Source organism: Triticum aestivum, chromosome 3A (genome assembly GCF_018294505.1).
Source record: "Triticum aestivum cultivar Chinese Spring chromosome 3A, IWGSC CS RefSeq v2.1, whole genome shotgun sequence".
In the NCBI taxonomy this organism is placed as follows: domain Eukaryota; kingdom Viridiplantae; phylum Streptophyta; class Magnoliopsida; order Poales; family Poaceae; genus Triticum; species Triticum aestivum.
Window position 1 is genome coordinate 399,872,264 of NC_057800.1, and position 21,034 is coordinate 399,893,297.

Consider the following 21,034-nt stretch of genomic DNA (forward strand, 5'->3'; position numbering starts at 1 on the left):
AGCAGATCCGTTGACTAAACCTCTCCCTAGAGCAAAACATGATCAACACCAGAACTGTATGGGTGTTCGATTCATCACAATGTAACTAGAATATTGACTCTAGTGCAAGTGGGAGACTGTTGGAAATATGCCCTAGAGGCAATAATAAAATGGTTATTATTATATTTCTTTGTTCATGATAACTGTGTATTGTTAATGCTATAATTGTGTTATCCGGAAATCGTAATACATGTGTGAATACATAGACCACAACACGTCCCTAGTGAGCCTCTAGTTGACTAGCTCGTTGATCAAAAGATAGTCATGGTTTCCGATTATGGACATTGAATGTCATTGATAACGGGATCACATCATTAGGAGAATGATGTGATGGACAAGACCCAATCCTAAGCTTAGCTCAAAGATCGTGTAGTTCATTTGCTGTAGCTTTTCTGAATGTCAAGTATCATTTCCTTAGACCATGAGATTGTGCAACTCACGGATACCGTAGGAGTGCCTTGGGTGCGCCAAACGTCACAACGTAACTGGGTTACTATAAAGATACATTACAGGTATCTCCGAAAGTGTCTGTTGGGTTGGCATGAATCGAGACTGGATTTGTCACTCCGTATGACGGAGAGGTATCTCTGGGCCCACTCGGTAATGCATCATCATAATGAGCTCAATGTGATCAAGTGGTTGATCATGGGATCATGCATTACGGTACGAGTAAAGTGACTTGACGGTAACGAGACTGAACAAGGTATTGGGATACCGACGATCGAGTCTCGGGCAAGTAACGTACCAATTGACAAAGGGAATTGTATATGGATTGATTGAATCCTCGACATCGTGGTTCATCCGATGAGATCATCGTGGAGCATGTGGGAGCCAACATGGGTATCCAGATCCCGCTGTTGGTTATTGACCGGAGAGGCTTCTCGGTCATGTCTGCATGTCTCCCGAACCCGTAGGGTCTACACACTTAAGGTTCGGTGACGCTAGGGTTGTAGAGATATTAGCACACGGTAACCCGAAAGTTGTTCGGAGTCCCGGATGAGATCCCGGACGTCACGGAGAGTTCCGAAATGGTCCGGAGGTAAAGATTCATATATAGGAAGTCCAGTTTCGGCCATCAGGAAGGTTTCGGGGGTCACCGGTATTGTACCGGGACCACCGGAAGGGTCCCGGGGGTCCACCGGGTGGGGCCACCTATCCCGGAGGGCCCCATGGGCTGAAGTGGGAGGGGAACCAGCCCCTAGTGGGCTAGTGCGCCCCCCCCCTTGGGCCTCCCCCTGCGCCTAGGGTTAGAAACCCTAGGGGTGGGGACGCCACCCTTGCCTTGGGGGGCAAGGCACCCCCTTGGCCGCCCCCTCCCCCTAGGAGATTGGATCTCCTAGGGCCGGCGCCCCCCTAGGCACCCTATATATAGTGGGGGGAGGGAGGGCTACGCACCCAAGCCCCTGGCCTCTCCCTCTCCCTCCCGTGACACTCCTCCGTCTCCCAGCGCTTGGCGAAGCCCTGCCGAGATCACCGTTGCTTCCACCACCACGCCGGCGTGCTGCTGGATCTTCATCAACCTCTCCTCCCCCCCTTGATGGATCAAGTTTGAGGAGACGTCTTCCCAACCGTACGTGTGTTGAACGCGTAGGTGCTGTCCGTTCGGCACTTGGTCATCGGTGATTTGAATCACGTCGAGTACGACTCCATCAACCCCGTTCTCTTGAACGCTTCCGCTCATGATCTACAAGGGTATGTAGATGTACTCCTCTTTCCATCGTTGATAGATGACTCCATAGATTGATCTTGGTGATGCGTAGAAAATTTTAAAATTCTGCTACGTTCCCCAACAAGCAAATCCCTGCAACATAAGACGTTGCAGCCCTGTAGGTCAATACATTGAATGTACTGGCAAGTCACATAATAAGAATAATGAACCTATTTGTACATGCAATTTGGCTGGTGGAAAGCTCTAAGTTTAGTTTTTGCATAAAGCTAGTTTTTCCCTAGAATAAAAGATATTATTCTACCACTATTGTATAGCATAGGATAAGTTGGTAAACCCAACTCAATCCATTCCCAAAGTTTCATTTACAACACAACTGTTTAATTAAGAGTGATGAGATCTCCCAGCATTTCCACTACTAGATGCTCAAGTTGTCCGTAACCGGGGACACGGCTAATCGATTAGGTTTTAACACTCTGCAGAGGTTTGCACACTTTTCCCCACAAGACTCGATTGCCTCCCTTGAAATTCTCGCACTACCTGGTGTTTGAGAACAGGATGACCGAGACATAGTCTTTCGAAAGTATTTCCCCTTAACCCACGGATAGGCCGGTACACCTACTCATTCTACATCTGCTAGCCTACCCCGAAAGAGGTCACATTATCTACTCAACTAAGCCAGAGCTCATATTAGCTTGTGGCTGCACACGGAAGCTTCTAGACATGAGAATACGATTGATCTCTTTGAGCCTGGGCGGCCGACCACTAGTGGTGCACCACCATGGATTAACCATGCATGCTCCCACTGTACTTCGCCACCATTCAAACCAAATACTGCCCAGGTAGTTCATTTACAAGTCTTGGTCCTAATTACTACTTTGTCACTCATGTCTCGCCATGTTTGCTTCCCACACCACGTCTACATTTAGCGAGGCAAAAATAAACTTACACGGTGGTGACAAGGATGTATAGATCAGACCTACCTCAAATGAACTACTAGGTAACGATATAGCCATCTGGCAACAATAAATCCTACCATGCAATCGTACCACAAAAGGACTAAGTGCATAATATAAACATAGGTAATTGGAAGAATGGTCAAATGTGAACTTGCCTTGATACTGATAGTTGAATTCTAGAGATCGATAGTACTCCGCTTCGCACTCCGGACAGTCTATCGTCAAAGTAAAATAGCATACATAAGCAATCATTCCAAAGAGCAATAACATGCAACAAAAGGACTCAGAAATCCAAATGGAAACCCAACACACATAACTTGCATGCAAATAATTCTAGGTGCCAACAATAAGTGACATAAGGTGCAAAACCGTGATGTGATCTATCGTGCATACTTGCATAGTAATAAAACTATCCTGGACAGATCCTAGGTGTGTGAAAATATGTGACAATGGTCCAAGTGGTAGGGTTTGGCTACGATGATATGGTGCAAAAAGAATCACATCAATCGGAGCTACGGTTTAGGAGATATGGCCAGTTGAAGTTTGAACTCAAACCTGAATAAATTCAAATTTGAAATTGGCCAAAAGTTTTCAAAGCTGGTTCTCTGGATAAAGCTATTCGAGACGAACATTTTGCCGCTGGTTTCGTCGAATTTGGACTTACGGTTAAAAAGGTGTGGCTATTCTAAGTTTAGGGACTAATCTGCTAATTACAGGGACTAAACAATGAAGAAAACTATCGCAAACAGGTCCCTGACACGTGGAAAATTCCTACTGGTGCATACCCATTCGTTGCGAGCTTAACCGGCGAACGGTCGACATATAAGAAAAACGGGCTACCGCGGCTAAACTAAGTGAACCGACCTGTTTAAAAACCGGTGGGTTTTTTGTGTAACGGTTCACAAAAAAACCTAGACCTAGAAAAAAACGAGGAGGCAGGGCAGCTCACAGAGGGCAACTGCAGCGGCGCCGACATTGGCTAGGACCTCGGCGTCGACGGGGCGACGGATCCGGCGGGCTTCGACGGTGGCGAAGTGGACGGAGGGTTGCGGCGTGGCGCGAGCGTCGCGGTGGTGGTGGCGGGTATCCTCGGGGCATCCGGATGGGCGGCGCGAGGACGAGGGGCTCCGTGCTCCGGCGGGGCTCTCCGTCGGTGGGGCGGCGGCTGCGGTGGTCCTCGGTGGCAGGGAAGGCGACGGGGAGATGCAGCGCGACGCAACGCGCTCGATGGTGGTGGCGGGGTTCCTCGGGGCGTCGGAGTCGAGAGGGGCGAAGGCAGCAGAGCTCCTGTGCTCCGGGCGCTCCGGCGAGGTCGGTGTCGATCGAGGCGTTGTTCCGGCTCGATCTAAGACAAAGCAAGATGTCAAGGAGATGCTCGAGGAGTAGGAGAGTCGATAGAAGATGAAGGTAGGTACCGGAGGGGCTCACTGACGATGGAATGGACCGTCGAAGACCTCGGCTCCGGCGAGATGCAAAACGACGAGGAGGCGGCTACAAGCGGCGTGGGTAGATGCGAGACGGCAGGATCGACAGAGGGGAGTCGGGGCATTTATAGGCGCAGTCTGGTGCTCCAGTGGTTCGGGGATGAGCTCTATCCCGAGCGGAGCGGCCGACAGTTGCGGGCGGCACACGCGCGAGCTCGTTCCGAGCGGCCCGGCGGGAGGTTGGGGGCGACCCGGGGATGGGCCCCGCTAGTCAGCGGCAGCGGCGGGAGGCGAGCGAGGGGGAGGCGCTGGCGGTCGACCGATGTAAAGGGCGCTCGGGCGCGGGGCAGACCGTGGGCCGAAAGGCAGAGTGGGCCGGCTCGTTTGCCTCTGGGCCAAACAGTGTTCCGGTCTAGGTGGTGCGTGTGTGCGTTTTTTTTTATTTTAAAAAAACACAAAGGAAAATTGTAGTAGAATAAAGTAAATAAAAAACTTACATAGGCATATTACATACGGAAATGTTCAGAAAATTACCGAGAATAAGATGAACTATTTCTCAAGTTCAACTAAATTCCATAAAAATTCATAAAAGTCAAACAATGCTACCATTGCTTTTAAAATCAATAAAAATCATTTTTTAAATAGCAAATTGATTTCAAATTTATTTTCTCCTAATTTTCCATTGAAGGGAATCATTTTACCCTAATTTCCATTTATTCATTTTTAGGAAAAAATATTTTGAATTAAAACTAAATAATTTTCCAAGAGGATTTGAAACTTGGAAATTCAAATAACTTCAAAGTGACTTCAAATTATTCCTTTGAAACATCCAACTCTCTTTCTTAGAATTTGAAGAAGTCATTTTATCTTCCCTCATGAACTCATTGAGTTGCTTAAAGTTTCTAAGTTTGAAATATTTCAAATGGAATTCAAATCATTTTCAACCCTTTTTTTTATTTCTTCAAATGGAAGAAGTCATATTATATTCACTCTAGGGTCTTGTGATGAGATGACTTTGAATTCATGGAGATCAAGAAAAATGCAAGATGAAAGTTTTGGGAAAGTCCTTTTATTCCCTCTCATTCAACTTTTAAAAAAAATCAATTTCCACTCAATTTCATACAACAATCAAACAAACAGTCATAATTAATTATTTAATACAACATTCTAAAATTTAGAATTTTGGGATGTTATAGTTTCTAAGAGAGATGATCTTAGCGAGAGGAAAATACTTAGAGATAAAAGCATCTTTGCACTTATTCCATGAATCAATACTATTTTAGGCAAAGACAAAAACCAAGTTTTAGCACGATCTCTAAGCTAAAACGGAAATAGCTTCAATTTAACAATATCATTATCCACATCTTTCTTCTTTTGCATGTACATAAATCAACAAAGCTGTTTAGATGGGTAGCGGCATATTCACTAGGAAGGCCAGAAAAGGATCTTTCATGACAAGATTCAGCCAATCAGTATTCATTTCACAAGATTCAGCATCGGTAAGAGGAGCAATCGGAGTGCTAATAAAATCATTATTGTTAGTATTGGAGAAGTCACACAATTTAGTATTATCTTGAGCCATCATGACAAACAATCAATCCAACACACAAGCAAACATGAGGCAAGCGAAAAGAGACATGCAGAAAAGAGGCGGATGTAAAAGAAGGCGAATAAAACGGCAAGGGTGAAGTGGGGGAGAGGAAAACGAGAGGCAAATGGCAAATAATGTAATGCGAGGGATAAGAGTTTGTGATGGGTACTTGGTATGTCTTGACTTGTGCGTAGATCTCCCCGACAACAGCACCAGAAATTGCACGTTGGCGAGAGATCAAATCTTGACTTTACTCGATGCAACCTCCCCGGCAACGATGCCAGAAATCCTCCTTGCTACCTCTTAAGCTTGCGTTGGTTTTCCCTTGAAGAGGAAAGGGTGATGCAGCGCAGTAGCGTAAGTATTTCCCTTAGTTTTTGAGAACCAAGGTATCAGTCTAGTAGGAGACTACACGCAAGTCCCTCATACCTGCACAAACAAACAAGAACCTCGCAACCAATGCGATAAAGGGGTTGTTAATCCCTTCACGTTCACTAAAGTAAGATCTGATAAAAATAATAAGATAAATATTTTTGGTATTTTTGTTGTATAGATTGGAAAATAAAGATTGCAAAATAAAAAGCGGCAGAAATAGCTTGTTGACGGGAGAATAATATAATGGAGAATAGACCTGGGGGCCATAGGTTTCACTAGTGGCTTCTCTCAAGATAGCAAATGCTACGGTGGGTGAACAAATTACTATCAAGCAACTGATAGAAAAGTGCATAGTTATGATCATGTATATAGGCATCACGTCCGCGACAAGTAGACCAAAACGATTCTGCATCTACTAGTATTGCTCCACACATCGACCGCTATCCAACATGCATCTAGAGTATTAAGTTCATAAGAACAGAGTAACACATTAGGCAAGATGTCATGATGTAGAGGGATAAACTCAAGCAATGTGATATAAACCCCATCTTTTTATCCTCGATGACAAGAATACAATACGTGCCTTGCTGCCCCTGCTGTCACTGGGAAAGGACACTGCAAGATTGAACCCAAAGCTAAGCACTTCTCCCATTGCAAGAAAGATCAATCTAGTAGGACAAATCAAACTGATAATTCGAAGAGACTTGCAAAGATATTTAAATCATGCATAAAAGATTTCAGAGAAGAATCAAATATTGTTAATAGATAATCTTGATCATAAACCCACAATTCATGGGATCTCGACAAACACACCGCAAAAAGAATTACGAATAGATCTCCAAGAGAATCGAGGAGAACTTTGTATTCAGATCCAAAGAGAGAGAAGAAGCCATCTAGCTAATAACTATGAACCCGAAGGTCTGTGGTAAACTACTGACACATCATCGGAGAGGCTATGGTGTTGATGTAGAAGCCCTCCGTGATCGATTCCCCCTCCGGCAGAGCGCTGGAGAAGGCCCCAAGATGGGATCTCACGGGTATAGAAGGTTGCGGCGGTGGAAATAGGGTTTCGTGGTGCTCCTGGATGTTTTCAGGGTATATGGGTATATATAGGAGGAAGAAGTATGTCGGTGGAGCTGCCAGGGGTCCACGAGGGTGGGGGCGTGCCTACCCCCTGGGCGCGCCTCCCTGCCTCGTGGCCTCCTCGCTTCTATCTTGATGTCCACTCCAAGTCTCCAGGATGACGTTTGTTCAAAAAATAACTCTCCCGAAGGTTTCATTCCGTTTGGATTCCGTTTGATATTCCTTTTCTGCGAAACACTGAAATAGGCAAAAAAAAAGCAATTTGCACTGGGCGTTTGGTTAGTAGGTTAGTCCCCAAAAAATATAAAAAGGTATATTAAAGCCCATTAAATATCCAAAACAAATAATATAAAGCATGGAACAATCAAAAATTATAGATACGTTGGAGACGTATCAGCTGACACGTGTTTCCTCCGGCTAATCAGAATTTTACACGTGGAAATTTCCCATTGGTCCGGACTGTGAACGGGTTATCGGATCCAAAGCCAGACCCGATAGCTTGACGGCGGCCCGTTACGGTGGATGCCACGTATCGGTCACCCTTGACAAAAGCACTTCTATGATGCGCGATTTATCTGTAACGCCCACGATGCGGCTATATCTCCCACGTGTCGAGGCATGACTTAGAGGCATAACTACATGGTGGTTGTGTCACAAGAGGGGTAATCTTCACACAATCCCATGTACTGAATAAGAAAGGGATAAAGAGTTGGCTTACAATCGCCACTTCACACAAATAACAAGTTAAACATACATCATCGAGAGTACAATCAAGGTCCGACTACGGAACCAAAATAAAAGAAGACAACCCCAAAAGCTAGATCCCTAATCGTCCCAACTGGGCACCACTACTGATCAGCAGGAAACGAAGCATAATAATGACCAAGGACCTCGTTGAACTTCCACTTGAGTTCAGTAGCATCACCTGCACCGGCATCATCGGCACCTGCAACTGTTTTGGTAGTATCTGTGAGTCACGAGGACTCAGCAAGCTCAAAACCAGCGAGATCAAGACTATTTAAGCTTATGGGTAGGATAAGGTAATGAGGCGGAGCTGCAGCAAGCACTAAGAAAATATGGTGGCTAACATACGCAAATAAGAGTAAGATGAGAAGCTCCGCAATGGTCTTGAAGTTAGAAGTGATCAAGAAGTGATCCTGAAACTACTTACATTCAAACATAACCCAAAACCGTGTTCACTTCCCGGACTCCGCCGAAAAGAGACCATCACGGCTACATACGCGGTTGATTCATTTTAATTAAGTCAAGTGTCAAGTTCTCTACAATCGGATATTAACAAATTCCCATCTGCCACATAACCGTAGGCACGGCTCTCGAAAGTTTACCCTGCAGGGGTATCCCAACTTAGCCCATGACAAGCTCACGATCCACGGAGACAATCCTCCATCGCGAGACACCCGATCAGACTCGGAATCCCGGTGCACAAGACATTTCGACAATGGTAAAACTAAACCAGCAAGACCGCCCGACTGTGCCGACAAATCCAGATAGGAGCTGCACATATCTCGTTCTTAGGGCACACCGGATAGGTCAAGCTACGAGTAAAACCAGCCCTCAAGTTCCCCCAAGGTGGCCCCGCAGGCTGCCCGTTTCGGACCAACACTCAAAGGAGCACTGGCCTGGGGGTGGGGGTTAAAATAAAGATGACCCTCGGGTTTGCAACCCAAAGGGAAAGTTATAGGTTGTTAGTCAAATGTAAAACCAAGGTTGGGCCTTGCTGGAGGAGTTTTATTCAAAGCAAACTGTCAAGAGGGTCCCATACCCCTCATCATGTTAGGGACATAAAATCAAGGAACATAAGACCAGTATGACGGAAAACTAGGGCGGCAAGAGTGGGACAAAACACCAGGCATAAGGCCGAGCATTCCACCCTTTACCAAGTATGTAGATGCATTAATTAAAATAAGAGATATTGTGATAAACCAACATAACCATGTTCCAACATGGAACAAACTTCAACTTCACCTGCAACTAACAACGCTACCAGAGGGACTGAGCAAAAGCAGTAACTTAGCCAAACAACGGTTTGCTAGGAAGGTGGGTTAGAGGCTTGACATGGCAACATGGATGGCATGATAACAAGTGATAGGTAGCACGACATAACGATAGAGCGAACAACTAGCAAGCAAAGATAGGAGTGATATCGAGGGTAATGGTCATCTTGCCTGAGATCCCGCAACAACGAAGAACGAGTCCATGAAGAAGACAAACGGACGTAGTCAAACGACTCCTCACAACTCCGAAACGAAACCAAAGCTAATGAGAGAAGCAAACCGAAAAGAAGTAAGCAACATGGTAAACAACCATCACATGCACATGACATGATGCGCAACCAAGTATGATGCATGTCCGGTTTAATGAGGCATCGCATGGCAAGGCAAAGTGCAACAACCAATACTACAAGTTAAGTGGAGTGCAATATGCAACGAGTTGCATATTGACGAAACACCACATTCAAACATTTAGTTCACTCTCGTTTGTGTACCCAACAATATTAAATGTTATTAAACATGGTAAGAGGTGAATCATAATAAAACTACTATTTAGGCAAGTTTTAATTAGGTTGGAAACAACAAACAACAATTCCGGAAAATCCTCATATGCAAGTTCTAGAGTTGGTACTGTTCTGACCTAAATCATATTTTAGAGTTTTTGAAGATGCAAAGTATGCCACCATGTTAAACTATGCATTTTTCTGCCCCATTTACATATAAATATTATTTAAATCCGAGCTACTATTAATTAGTTATGAAATAAATCATTTTAACAAGTCATTTGAGCAAATTTAAACAAACAACATTTTAAACATTTTAAACATAGATGAAAGTTGCATAATATGAAACTAGATGAAATTCTAAGCATTTTTAATATATAAAGTTTTTACATATGATGCACAGTTGATGAGTTATTAAATGCATGAAGTAAGAGGGCTTTTCTGTAAAACAACACTTTCTGGATTAAATAGAAAAAATCGCCCTGGCAAGGAAAAAAAACATAACAGGTCGAAAGTGGCTGGGCCACAGTAGGAGCATGCCAAGGGCGGGGCGGCTCACCCTGGGCCAAGGCCCGGTCGGGCAGAGGAGGGAGGCTGGAAGGGGCGCTCGTCCTCTGGTGGCTGGGGCTTGCGCGGGAGCTGCGCCAGGCCGGGCGCGCGGTGGCCCATGCGGGCGAGCGGCACCATCGTCCTCCCGAGATCCCGCTCGAGCAGGAGGCAGGGGAGGCGACTGCCGTGGTTGCCAGGCTGGATCTCGGCCGAAGAGGGTGGCGGCGCGACGAGGTCGACGTGGACGGGGAGAGAGAGGAGGAAGAGAGAGCGAGGCGAGGGAAAAAAGGCGGCCTGGACTCATCTCCGGCGATGGCAGTGGCAGATGGCTCCGGCGAGCGAGGTCGAAGCGCGGGGTCGGGTTGCGGCGAGATCCGGGAGGCCAGCTCAGGGAGGAGCGGGACGAGCCCCTCGGCGCAGGGCGACGCGCCTGCGGGTGCGCGGCGGTGGCGCAGCTCCGGGCCCAGGCAGGCTCCCGATGGGCCTCGCGGGCCAGCGGCTGGGAGGTGGGAGGTGGCGGTTGCGGAGTGGAGGAAGCTGGCAGCGGTGCGGCTTTCGAGGAAAACACTAGGGTTTCCAGATGAGGAAGGCTAGGGCGTCCATATATAGCAGTTTTTGGCTAGGGTTAGGGGGTTTTGCTCTGTTTCACAGTCGTTCGATCTCCATTGGACGGTCCGGAGTGGAGGGGGTAGGCGGGTGGGCTAAAGGGCTGTATAGGATGGCTTGGGCTGAGAGGAGAGAGGAGGAGTGGAGCCCAATGACAGTTTCCGGAGACCGAAAACGTCCGACGTTAGACCGGCTATATTGCGGCCATATGTTTAACGGATGGGCTATCAAACGAGCTCTGAATGCGACGAAACTTAGCAAGCGGTCTACCAACACTCAAATAAGACTGCACGCCAACTTTTGGCCCATTTCAAGAACATTTTTATGCCACTTATAAAATGATATTTTGGAGGTGTCGCGGGCGCGTGAGAGAGTGTGGACTCCAAAACGGACAACGGAGAGAACTGGGGAACTGGGATGGATGCAAGTTTTGAAAAACATGATGATGCAATGCACATGATGACATGGAAAATATGCAGCACACAAGCAAATGACATGGCAACAACGGCGAATGACTGGAAGACACCTTGTTGTACTGGTGGCCATTGACCACAAAGTTGACCTCCAGACAGTGGCCTTCTGCAAGCCTTGCAAACACTTGAGAATGCTGAAGAACTCTGATGTCATTGTGAGAACCAGCCATGCCGAAGAAAGAATGCCATATCCACAAATCTTGTGAAGACACCACTTCAAGTATGATAGTAGCACCTTTCACATGCCCCTTGTACTGACCCTGCCAAGCAAATGGACAATTCTTCCACTTCCAGTGCATACAAGCAATACTACCAAGCATGCCTAGAAAGCCCCTCTCGACATTGATCGCTAACAACCTCTCTGTATCAGCGGCAGTGGGCTCTCTCGGGTACTCAGGGTCGAACACTGTCACCATGGCCTTGTAGAAACTATACATTGAGAGGAGACATGTGGACTCACTCATACGAACATACTCATCCACAAGATCACCGGGAATCCTTATGGAAGCATGCGGATAGCCAATGTGCATTTCTGGTAAGAAGAGCAGCCAAGCTTGCCAAGGGCATCCTCTTTGCACTCAAAGTATGGATCATATGCTACCACTCCCTCCTGAATATGATTGAACACATGTCTCGCCATACAGAAGCGGCGGCAAAATTTGTGTGGTTGGAAGAGTGCGCTATTCTCAAAGTAATCGGCATAGAGAAGGGTGTGGCCTCTCTCTCTAATGCGTTTCAAGGCCAGAACATGGCCAGGGATTGATCCCCTTTACCAAGGCCGCTTCCTATTAATGTGGTCGTGGACGACCAATGCAGTTGCCACAAGCTCTTCATCATCCGAGGACGAATCATCCGATGAACAAATGAAGTTGTAAAAGAAAAACTCATCCCGGCTATCCATGATACCTTGTGAGCAACGGGTCAAACACCTTGCGGTCATGGTGGAGAGGCGCCCGGAAAGAGCAAGTCGATAAAGTGAAGCAAGCTTGGTGCTGATGGGGTGGGCGCGCTGTGGCAATGCAACATCTGCCGGAAGTTGTTGGGGTCACCGGCCGACGCTGACGGCCGTAGCTTCTCTCCCACCGGCAACAAGGAACTACGAACACCACCAAAAAACTCTATCGAAACATGGGCATGGTGCGGCTATGACATGGCGTGGTTGTGGGGCGGACGAGCTTGATGGAAGGCGACGCGGCCAGGAACGGGGGTGGCGGCAGCGATGGCGGAGGGCGGCGGGAAGAAGGAAGAGAAGGGAAAGAGAAAAGTGGATGTGTCCCCGACGGGCAGGCCAGGGGGACTAGGGCGCGCGTCGCGCCCGTCCGCGCGTGTCAGTTCGGCCTCAAACACGGCCCAACTTTGGGCTGGGAATGGGTCGAAAGCGGACCGAAAATGGATAATGGTCCATTTGCTCCGTGCGTTGGACGACCTGTTTTGTCCGTTTGCCCTCAAACAAATGCGGTCGGACCATTTTGGGTCGCGCATTGGAGTTTGCCTCACTCCAACCCAACCCATGCAACCCTTCTCCAAGAATGCACGCTGGTGGGCAGGCACCACCCGCCCCGCAGAGGCGCAGCTGGACAGAAAAGCACAAGATCTCATTGGGGGGGAAGAGAGATATAGAGAGGAAAAAGAAAGAAGATAGCAAACATGGGAGATGGATTGGAAAGCCCAGATCAAGCGGCTAGGGGTATTGGTGCATACAGGCATGAGCACAAACACTAGGAACCCAGGTACCTCTGATCAGCACATGAAAACTTGTCGAAGATGGATGCAATAATTTACTGAAAACAAGTTTTGGCATATCTTACAAACAGTTGCCCATTTATGACTGTCTAGCAACCTAGGCAAATCATACCCTGTACCTATGCATGATAGATGGTTGGTGTTCATTATCAAACTATACCGACCGTGTTGTGCGGACCACGAAAGCCATCCAACGTAGCCCTGTATCGGTCTGCGGAGCGGTCCGGACGTGATTTTTCCCGCAAACCGAAGATAAAAGTGGGGAGTTTTACGGGAGTCCGGACTGATCCCAAGCCTATTTCTGACTTCCCTGGCCCACCAAAACCCCTTCACCTCTCCCGCGCGTTCTCGGCCAACGCAGCTCTAGAACGTCAATGCCCGCATTCATGCCTTCCCAAAGCGGACGCGACCGCTCACTGGTCCTGGGATTGAAGTGGCGCGCCGGCCAAGAGAGCGCTGCCCGCGTTGCTTCCCAGTGCAGGTGACTGCCACACGTTCAAACGACATGACGGCCGCCTGTCCGTCCTCCTGTCGTCCGCATTGATGGCATGCCGTTGCCGAGACGTCTCCTCCGACGCCACCCGTCCGTCTGTTTGCCGCCGAACGGTGCTATATAAACCGCTGGCCCGGTGCCCCGACCATACTCATAGTCATCCCTCTCCACACCACTCCCGCGATGGATACCACAGCGGCCAAAGCTCTCTGGGATGGGCTTATGTCGGAGCAGAAGAAGGCCATGGCCACCATTGCTGCCGACTGGCAGGCCGGCAGGAAGCCAGAGGACGTGCAAATGAAGACGCCTTCGACGACGAGCCAATGCCATCCTCCTCTTCCTCCGCGGCACCCTCCTCCTCCGCTCCACCCTCGCCGGTGCATTGCACCCTCACCATCGGCGAGGCCCGTGCCCATTGGACATGGTGCGGGAGGAGCAATTCCGGGAGGCGCAAGCCGATGCCAACTACAACCACAACCTCCTCCAGGAGCATCTTCAAGCGGAGGAGCAGGTCGCCGCCGGCAGGGCGGTCGTGCCGGACGCGGACCTAGCGGTGTAGGAGGCACTGCTCGAGTCCTACCACTCCGGCCACGAGATCTGCCTCGTCCGCTGGCAGTACCGGCAGTGGGTGGCGGTCATCGGCAAGGAGTGCGATGAAAACACGGGCGAGGCGTTGTTCGGCGACATTGACGAGAAGGACATCGCCGAGATCACACCCCAATGCCACGACTACGAAGAAGCCGACACGTACGCGGGCCCCACTGACAGCGAGGAAGAGTAGTGCATGGCAGGTCACCGCTGCTCGGGTCCCAGAAAGGCCACCGCTCCTCCCCTCCCGTCGATGCCAAGCTTGGCGGGCTCACCATCTTCGGCCCGTTAGTCGCTTGGCGGCAACGTCAAGGCGGACAACTTCAGTTCCTAGGGCTTCGTAGGCGGAGGTCACGGAGGCGGAGCTAGAAAAGGCGAATCTTTCTTCTCTTGGTTCATTCATTTAGATTAGATATTAATTATACTTCATAAGCCACCTAGGACCGCTTTGATGTATTTGTAATGAAATCCGTCATGTTTATATGAAATCCGCCATATTTGTATGAAATCCGGTTGAGTTTGCATGAAATCAGGCCATGTTTGCACGAATTTAGTCCGGTTGGTTTAATTTGTTGTGAAAATGTATACGGCTAGTGTTAGATGGATGTCTCCCGCATCCGTGTCCGCGGACTGGTCCCCCCTATACGCGGACGGACGCGGGAGGTTTTTCTCGGTTGCCGTTGGAGATGCCCAGTGGATGGAACTGAATATCTTAGCTAAAGCAAGCTTCTGGGTGTGTGATAAAAATAAAATAGAATGAAATATATCATAACGAAACTTCAGTGGTGAAGATGGCAGTGTTCCTCTGCTCGTGTTCATCCTCCCTCACTACCTGCAAAACTATAAAGTGGGGACATACCATGAAAAAAGTTTGAGGTCATCTCTCCCCACTGAATATATCTTAAATGACACTGAACACTACTCAGAACCAAGATGATATGTACTAACAAGCTCTTAAAAATGATTAAGTAATAAAATTATGTAGGTTCGAGTTTACAATTATGAGCTGACATGAAAACACAAAAGTGCTTTGAACTGTAGGTTTTAGTTTTTCACACCAAAAGAGCCGCACACGCACACGCACGAAAGAGGCAGAAATATAGGGAGGTTCCACATGAAAGCGGAGAAGCTGCTCTCTTGGTCATCTATGGATGATCCAAAAATCTGAAGGAAACATACTCTTGGTCAAACTGAACAAAAGCTAAAAGGTTTGAAATATTAAGAAAGAGGAGTAACTATAAAATAGACCGCCAAACTAAACAAGGGTTTTAGACTGAAAAACAAAATGATACAAGACTCAAACAGAAATACTAAAACTGTTGCACAGATTAAATAAACTACAAGACTGAAAACTAAACTGAATATCTGATTAAAATATTTTACTGAAAACTAAGAAAAGATATCTAAATAAAAGACTGAACAATGACTACTCAACTAAGCAAAACTGAAAACTTAAAATGGTACAATATTGAAAATGCTGAAAATAGATAACTGAAGAAAAATAAGAAACAAAATATAGAAATTCTAAACTGAGGAATAATGAAAAACAGAAAAATGAGAAGAGAGATTTGATTATCTGCCAAACCTAAAATGAGCAATCAACTACTCCCTCTCTTCACTTTTGTAAGTCTTTTTTCTTATAAAAGGAGGTTAAACCCCCGACCTCTGCATCAATCAATGCATGCAGCCATCTTTATTAATTATTCCATAAAGGTCTGACAAAAACATACATCTATTCATCTGAATCCGTCACTCACACCTACATACTCGATAATGTGGAGTGCTCTCAACCCTCATATCTAAAACCGGTATCATCGGCGATCCATCCACATAACGTATCGAGACCAACAGTCGGTGCTGCCTAGCTAAAGAGCACACCATATGCATACGTTTTAAAAGCCGTCATCATCATTGAACCACTGACCCAACTTCAGGAGAGAGATCCGCGTCGTCCTTGCCATTCCAGACATCTGTTGATGCCACCATGGCACCCAAAGGCGCCAACGCCCTGTGCTCGTCTGTCCAGATGCAAAGACTGGAAGATCTGTCGTGCGTAGCACCTGCCAACCAGGCATTACTCAGCGTAGCAGCTGTCGGTCAGGCATGACTTGGTAGCTCCACCGAATCTCCGTGCAAGACGAAGCCGCTCCATCTCCTATCTCTGTCTTCCAGCGATGCTCCACGAACGATGCTCCCAAGAGAGAAATGACATTGTAGTACTGCCATCGTCCGATCTGGAAGACCAGATCCTAGGATTTCCCCCGAAGCAGCACGAGTGGGTCAACAACATTTACACGACGATGCCTGCATCAAGGTAACGGCGCAAAACGCCGCCATCGCCCGCTAACGGCTTGGTTTTCACCGGCAACTATGTCTCCCTGACTCGTAGCCGGGACTAGATGGCGAATCTCGAGATCCGACCACCCAGTCGCAGGCCGACCACCTCTGGCGAAAGAGATGAACACCACCGCCGGCTGCACCGATCAGAATAGATCTAACCGGAGGTGCCGCCGACATGACCACCAGGACCTCCACGCCGCTGCCGCCGATCCAAAGGCAGATGGCACGCCGCCGCCCGCCGTGCCGCCGCCGCACGAACAGGGCAGGCCGCCGCACCCGCAGCCCGCGCCGCCTCTAACGTCGCTGCGCCACAGCCATCGCCATTGCCAACACTACCACCACAGCCGCCATTAGGATGTCGGCCGGCCGCCACACCGCCGTAGTCTAGACTGGGCCGCCATGAACCGGATCGGCGCCGCCGCAGTCTATATCGGGGTCACACCCTCGAGCCAGGGCGCCCCGCGTCACCCTATGACCCGCGAGAGGGAGGAGTGCCTCCGCCACCGCCATCACATGCACATGCTATGCCTGGCGCCGACCACCGGTGGCGACGGAGGGGGGAGAGGAAGTAGCGGTGACCCGGCGACTAGGGTTGGAGCCCCTTAGTCGCCCGCATAGGGGGTGACGGAGGGGAGGGGAGGGGATGGAGAGGAGATGAAAGTAGCAGGCAGGGGCGGCAGCCAAAATTGAACTGTTTTAGGTGTTGTCTTAAATGTATGAAAGGTCTTACAGAAGTGAATAAAGGGAGTATATAACTTAAAACTAAACTGAATATCGCGTTATAATAGATTAGTGATAAATCAAATAGATGACTGAAAACTAAACGACTATCTGATCAAACTGAATACCAAGGTCCGAGAACTATCTGCCAAACCCAAAATGAGTAAATCAACTACATAACCGAAAACTAAGTTGAATATCTGATCAAAATAGATTACTGGAAACTAAGAAATGAAAATCAACGAGCGACTATACCACAAAATGAGCGGAACCACCATGGGTAAATGATAAATTACAACCGAAAATGAATCAAGTCCGCTATTCATCATTCAACTGAATTTCATTTCAGTTTAGGTCGAATGAATTCTCAGAAAGTGACACCCAAATGAACAGATAATCTAATAAACTAAACACCTATCATTTATTAAAGAGTACACTGACTAAATTAATGAATGAAACACTGAATGGAACTCAAACAAACCTACGTGTAGTGGGTTTGCGTCAGTGATGAAATCCAGCAAAAGACGGAAAAAGAAGATGAAAATATACAAAGTGAATCATAATAGATGACTAAGAGATAACTAATCAAGAAACAAGATAATACATCTATAAATTCGTAGAAAATGTAATGTGGAAATGAGCCCAAGACATTTAATGATGACAAATGCATAGCTCTGGATATTGTACTTGTGAAAAAAGCATCGGTCACACCCTGACATGATTCAGAACAAGCATCACCCTTACACAAATCATGGCTTCCTGCAATGAAAATCCATACCGTCTCTACTCATAGCACAAAAGATGTCTGAGAAAACTGTCATAAGTACTCCCTCCGTAAACTAATATAAGAGCATTTAGATCACTATTTTAGTTATCTAAACGCTCTTATATTAATTTACAGAGGGAGTATAAAAGAATAAAATCATCGGCTGTCTCATCCAAAAGGGAAGAAGGGTGAGCTGATGCAAACATCAATCCTCGAGAAATCCTCCAAGTGGGACTGCCATGGGTAGTTCTATCGTTTCAGATACTCCCACCAAAAAGCAGGCACCAAAAAACAGGCACAAAGGCCGTGTTGCTGTGACACACACCTGAATCACATAAACATAGATCACACTCATCACCATCAGCTAAAGCATAGAAAAGCATCAGCAACTAGTGAATCACGCCTAGGGGAAAATCGTGATGCCACTATGAAAACCAGATTTCCCTATTCGATTTCGCCATGTGATTACCGGATTATGAGTTCAAAACATTAAACACGCAGTAGCAAGAAAATGATACCAGGCTGAGCGGGGGATTTGGGCAGGGGAAAAGCTCGTCCTTCCTCCCGGCCGGCAACAATGGCTTGCTCCGTCACCTTGCGCGTTTGCTCTTGCTTCCCGCTGCAAGCCGGATGATACGCCGACACCACACACAAGACGTGTCCACACCACCAGGTCTTCCCACAGTCAAATTTGTCATACTCCTCTGCGCAAAGCAACATTTATTCTTGATATAAAAAGCAACATTTATTCCTATCCCACCCCACCGCCGCTGCCAACCCAAACATCCGCAAAGAACTAGTATCTCATTAATTGCCCCGCCGTCTAATCGCCCAATAATTACCCCGCACCCTTCTAATCTTAATTTAATGCAATCTCCTGCTAATGGTGATGACTCGCGCACTCTTTCCTTCTTATACACGCCGCGCCGCGCCGCTCCACTCCACTCCAGTACAGCACCGCCCCACCTCCAGTTCACACTCCCGTCACATGCCCATGGCGCCTCCGCCTTTGCTCCCCCTCTCCGCGCTCCTCCTCCTGCTCGCCGCCGCCTCCCATGCCTCTGCCAAGCCCGTCCAGACTCAGGCCCTCCTCGCCACCCCTCTCTCGCCCGACCGTGTCTCCGCCCCGTCGGAACTAGCCCGCGACGACGACAGCAACGTCTTTGCCGCTGCCGAGGACGCCGCCGCCTCGACAGTTCGTTTCCGCGTGGTCCACCGGGATGACTTCTCAAAGAACGCCACCGCGGCCGAGCTGCTCGCGTACCGGCTGGAGCGGGACGAGAAGAGGGCGGCACGCCTCTCTGCGGCCGCCGGCGCGGCCAACGGCACGCGTCGCGGCGGCGGAGGGGTCGTGGCCCCGGTGGTGTCCGGGCTGGCCCAGGGGAGCGGGGAGTACTTCACCAAGATCGGGGTGGGGACGCCCGCCACGCCGGCGCTCATGGTGCTCGACACCGGCAGCGACGTCGTGTGGCTGCAGTGCGCGCCGTGCAGGCGCTGCTACGAGCAGTCTGGCCAGGTGTTCGACCCGCGCCGCTCGCGCTCCTACGGCGCGGTCGGCTGCGCCGCTCCGCTTTGCCGCAGGCTCGACTCCGGCGGCTGTGACCTGCGCCGCAGTGCGTGCCTCTACCAGGTCACTTACGGCGATGGCTCCGTCACCGCCGGGGATTTCGCCACCGAGACCCTCACCTTCGCCGGCGGTGCCCGCGTGGCGCGCGTCGCTCTGGGGTGCGGCCACGACAACGAGGGTTTGTTCGTCGCGGCGGCGGGCCTCCTCGGGCTCGGCCGAGGCAGCCTATCCTTCCCCACCCAGATCTCCCGCCGTTATGGGCGGAGCTTCTCGTACTGCCTTGTGGACCGTACCTCGTCGGCCAACTCCGCCTCCCGCTCTTCGACCGTGACCTTCGGCTCCGGCGCCCTAGGCTCCACGGTCGCCTCGTCCTTCACCCCGATGGTCAAGAACCCTCGGATGGAGACGTTCTACTACGTGCAGCTCATCGGTATCAGCGTGGGCGGCGCGCGCGTCCCTGGCGTGGCGAACTCCGACCTCCGTCTCGACCCGTCGTCTGGGCGTGGCGGCGTCATCGTGGACTCCGGCACGTCCGTGACCCGGCTCGCCCGCCCGGCCTACTCGGCTCTGCGCGACGCATTCCGGGGGGCAGCCGCGGGGCTCCGGCTCTCGCCCGGCGGGTTCTCCCTGTTCGACACGTGCTACGACCTGAGCGGGCGCAAGGTGGTGAAGGTGCCGACCGTGTCGATGCACTTCGCCGGTGGCGCGGAGGCGGCTCTGCCCCCGGAGAACTACCTGATCCCGGTGGACTCGAAAGGGACGTTCTGCTTCGCGTTCGCGGGCACGGACGGCGGCGTGTCCATCATCGGCAACATACAGCAGCAGGGTTTCCGGGTGGTGTTCGACGGCGACGGCCAGCGCGTCGCCTTCGTGCCCAAGGGCTGTTAAGAGTAACGTCGCTTGATTAGCGGATGAAAGTACGGCTTTGTCAGTCATAATTTAATCACGAGGGGCTCCCTTAGTTAAGGTGATGGGTGAGAGCTTTGGATGCTGTGAAAGCCCTGGCGGTGCGCAGAGTTGTCGGGCAGGGCAGGGCAGGGTGTGAGGATAAGGCTGTAAAAGTGTTGGTTAAAAAAACAGGCTATCTCTCCTTTTCTAGCATTTCTCATCCATTTTACTGAACTCCAGTGGCCTTTTTACGTGCTGCTGCTGGACTACCGTGTTACTACTCCTTGCTCTCTTTGTTGGATCACACTTGCTTTTATTTTATAGTAGTACTGTACTTTGAAGATCACACTTTCATCACACACACACACACAGAGACACACACACAGCTTGGCCGGTTAGCTGTGCCTTGACAATTCCTTGGACACGAAATTGCCCTCTGCTCCGTCGTCATTTGGAAGCTCTCTAATTGTCGCCAGTGGGGTTAGTCCTAGATGTGGTCCCACTAATTGTCCAGGGCCGAAAATTGGGACCGAAGAGAGAGGCCACGAGAGAGATTGGCTCGAAATCGCGGACGGTTTGTTCGCCTCGCTGAGGAGAACGTTGGTGCTCGCTTTTGCTTTGCCGTTCTTCTGTGGTGGGGCTGCCTACC

At 49.3% G+C, this 21,034-nt stretch overlaps 1 protein-coding gene across 1 annotated transcript; it reads left to right on the forward strand.

Moving 5' to 3' along the window:
• The first annotated feature begins 18,860 nt into the window (after positions 1-18,860).
• Positions 18,861-20,598, forward strand: LOC123061409 (aspartyl protease family protein 2). Its single transcript, XM_044484503.1, has one exon. It carries the CDS (start codon positions 18,919-18,921, stop codon positions 20,383-20,385), a length of 1,467 nt encoding a protein of 488 aa, XP_044340438.1. The 5' UTR covers positions 18,861-18,918; the 3' UTR covers positions 20,386-20,598.
• The last annotated feature ends 436 nt before the right edge of the window (positions 20,599-21,034 follow it).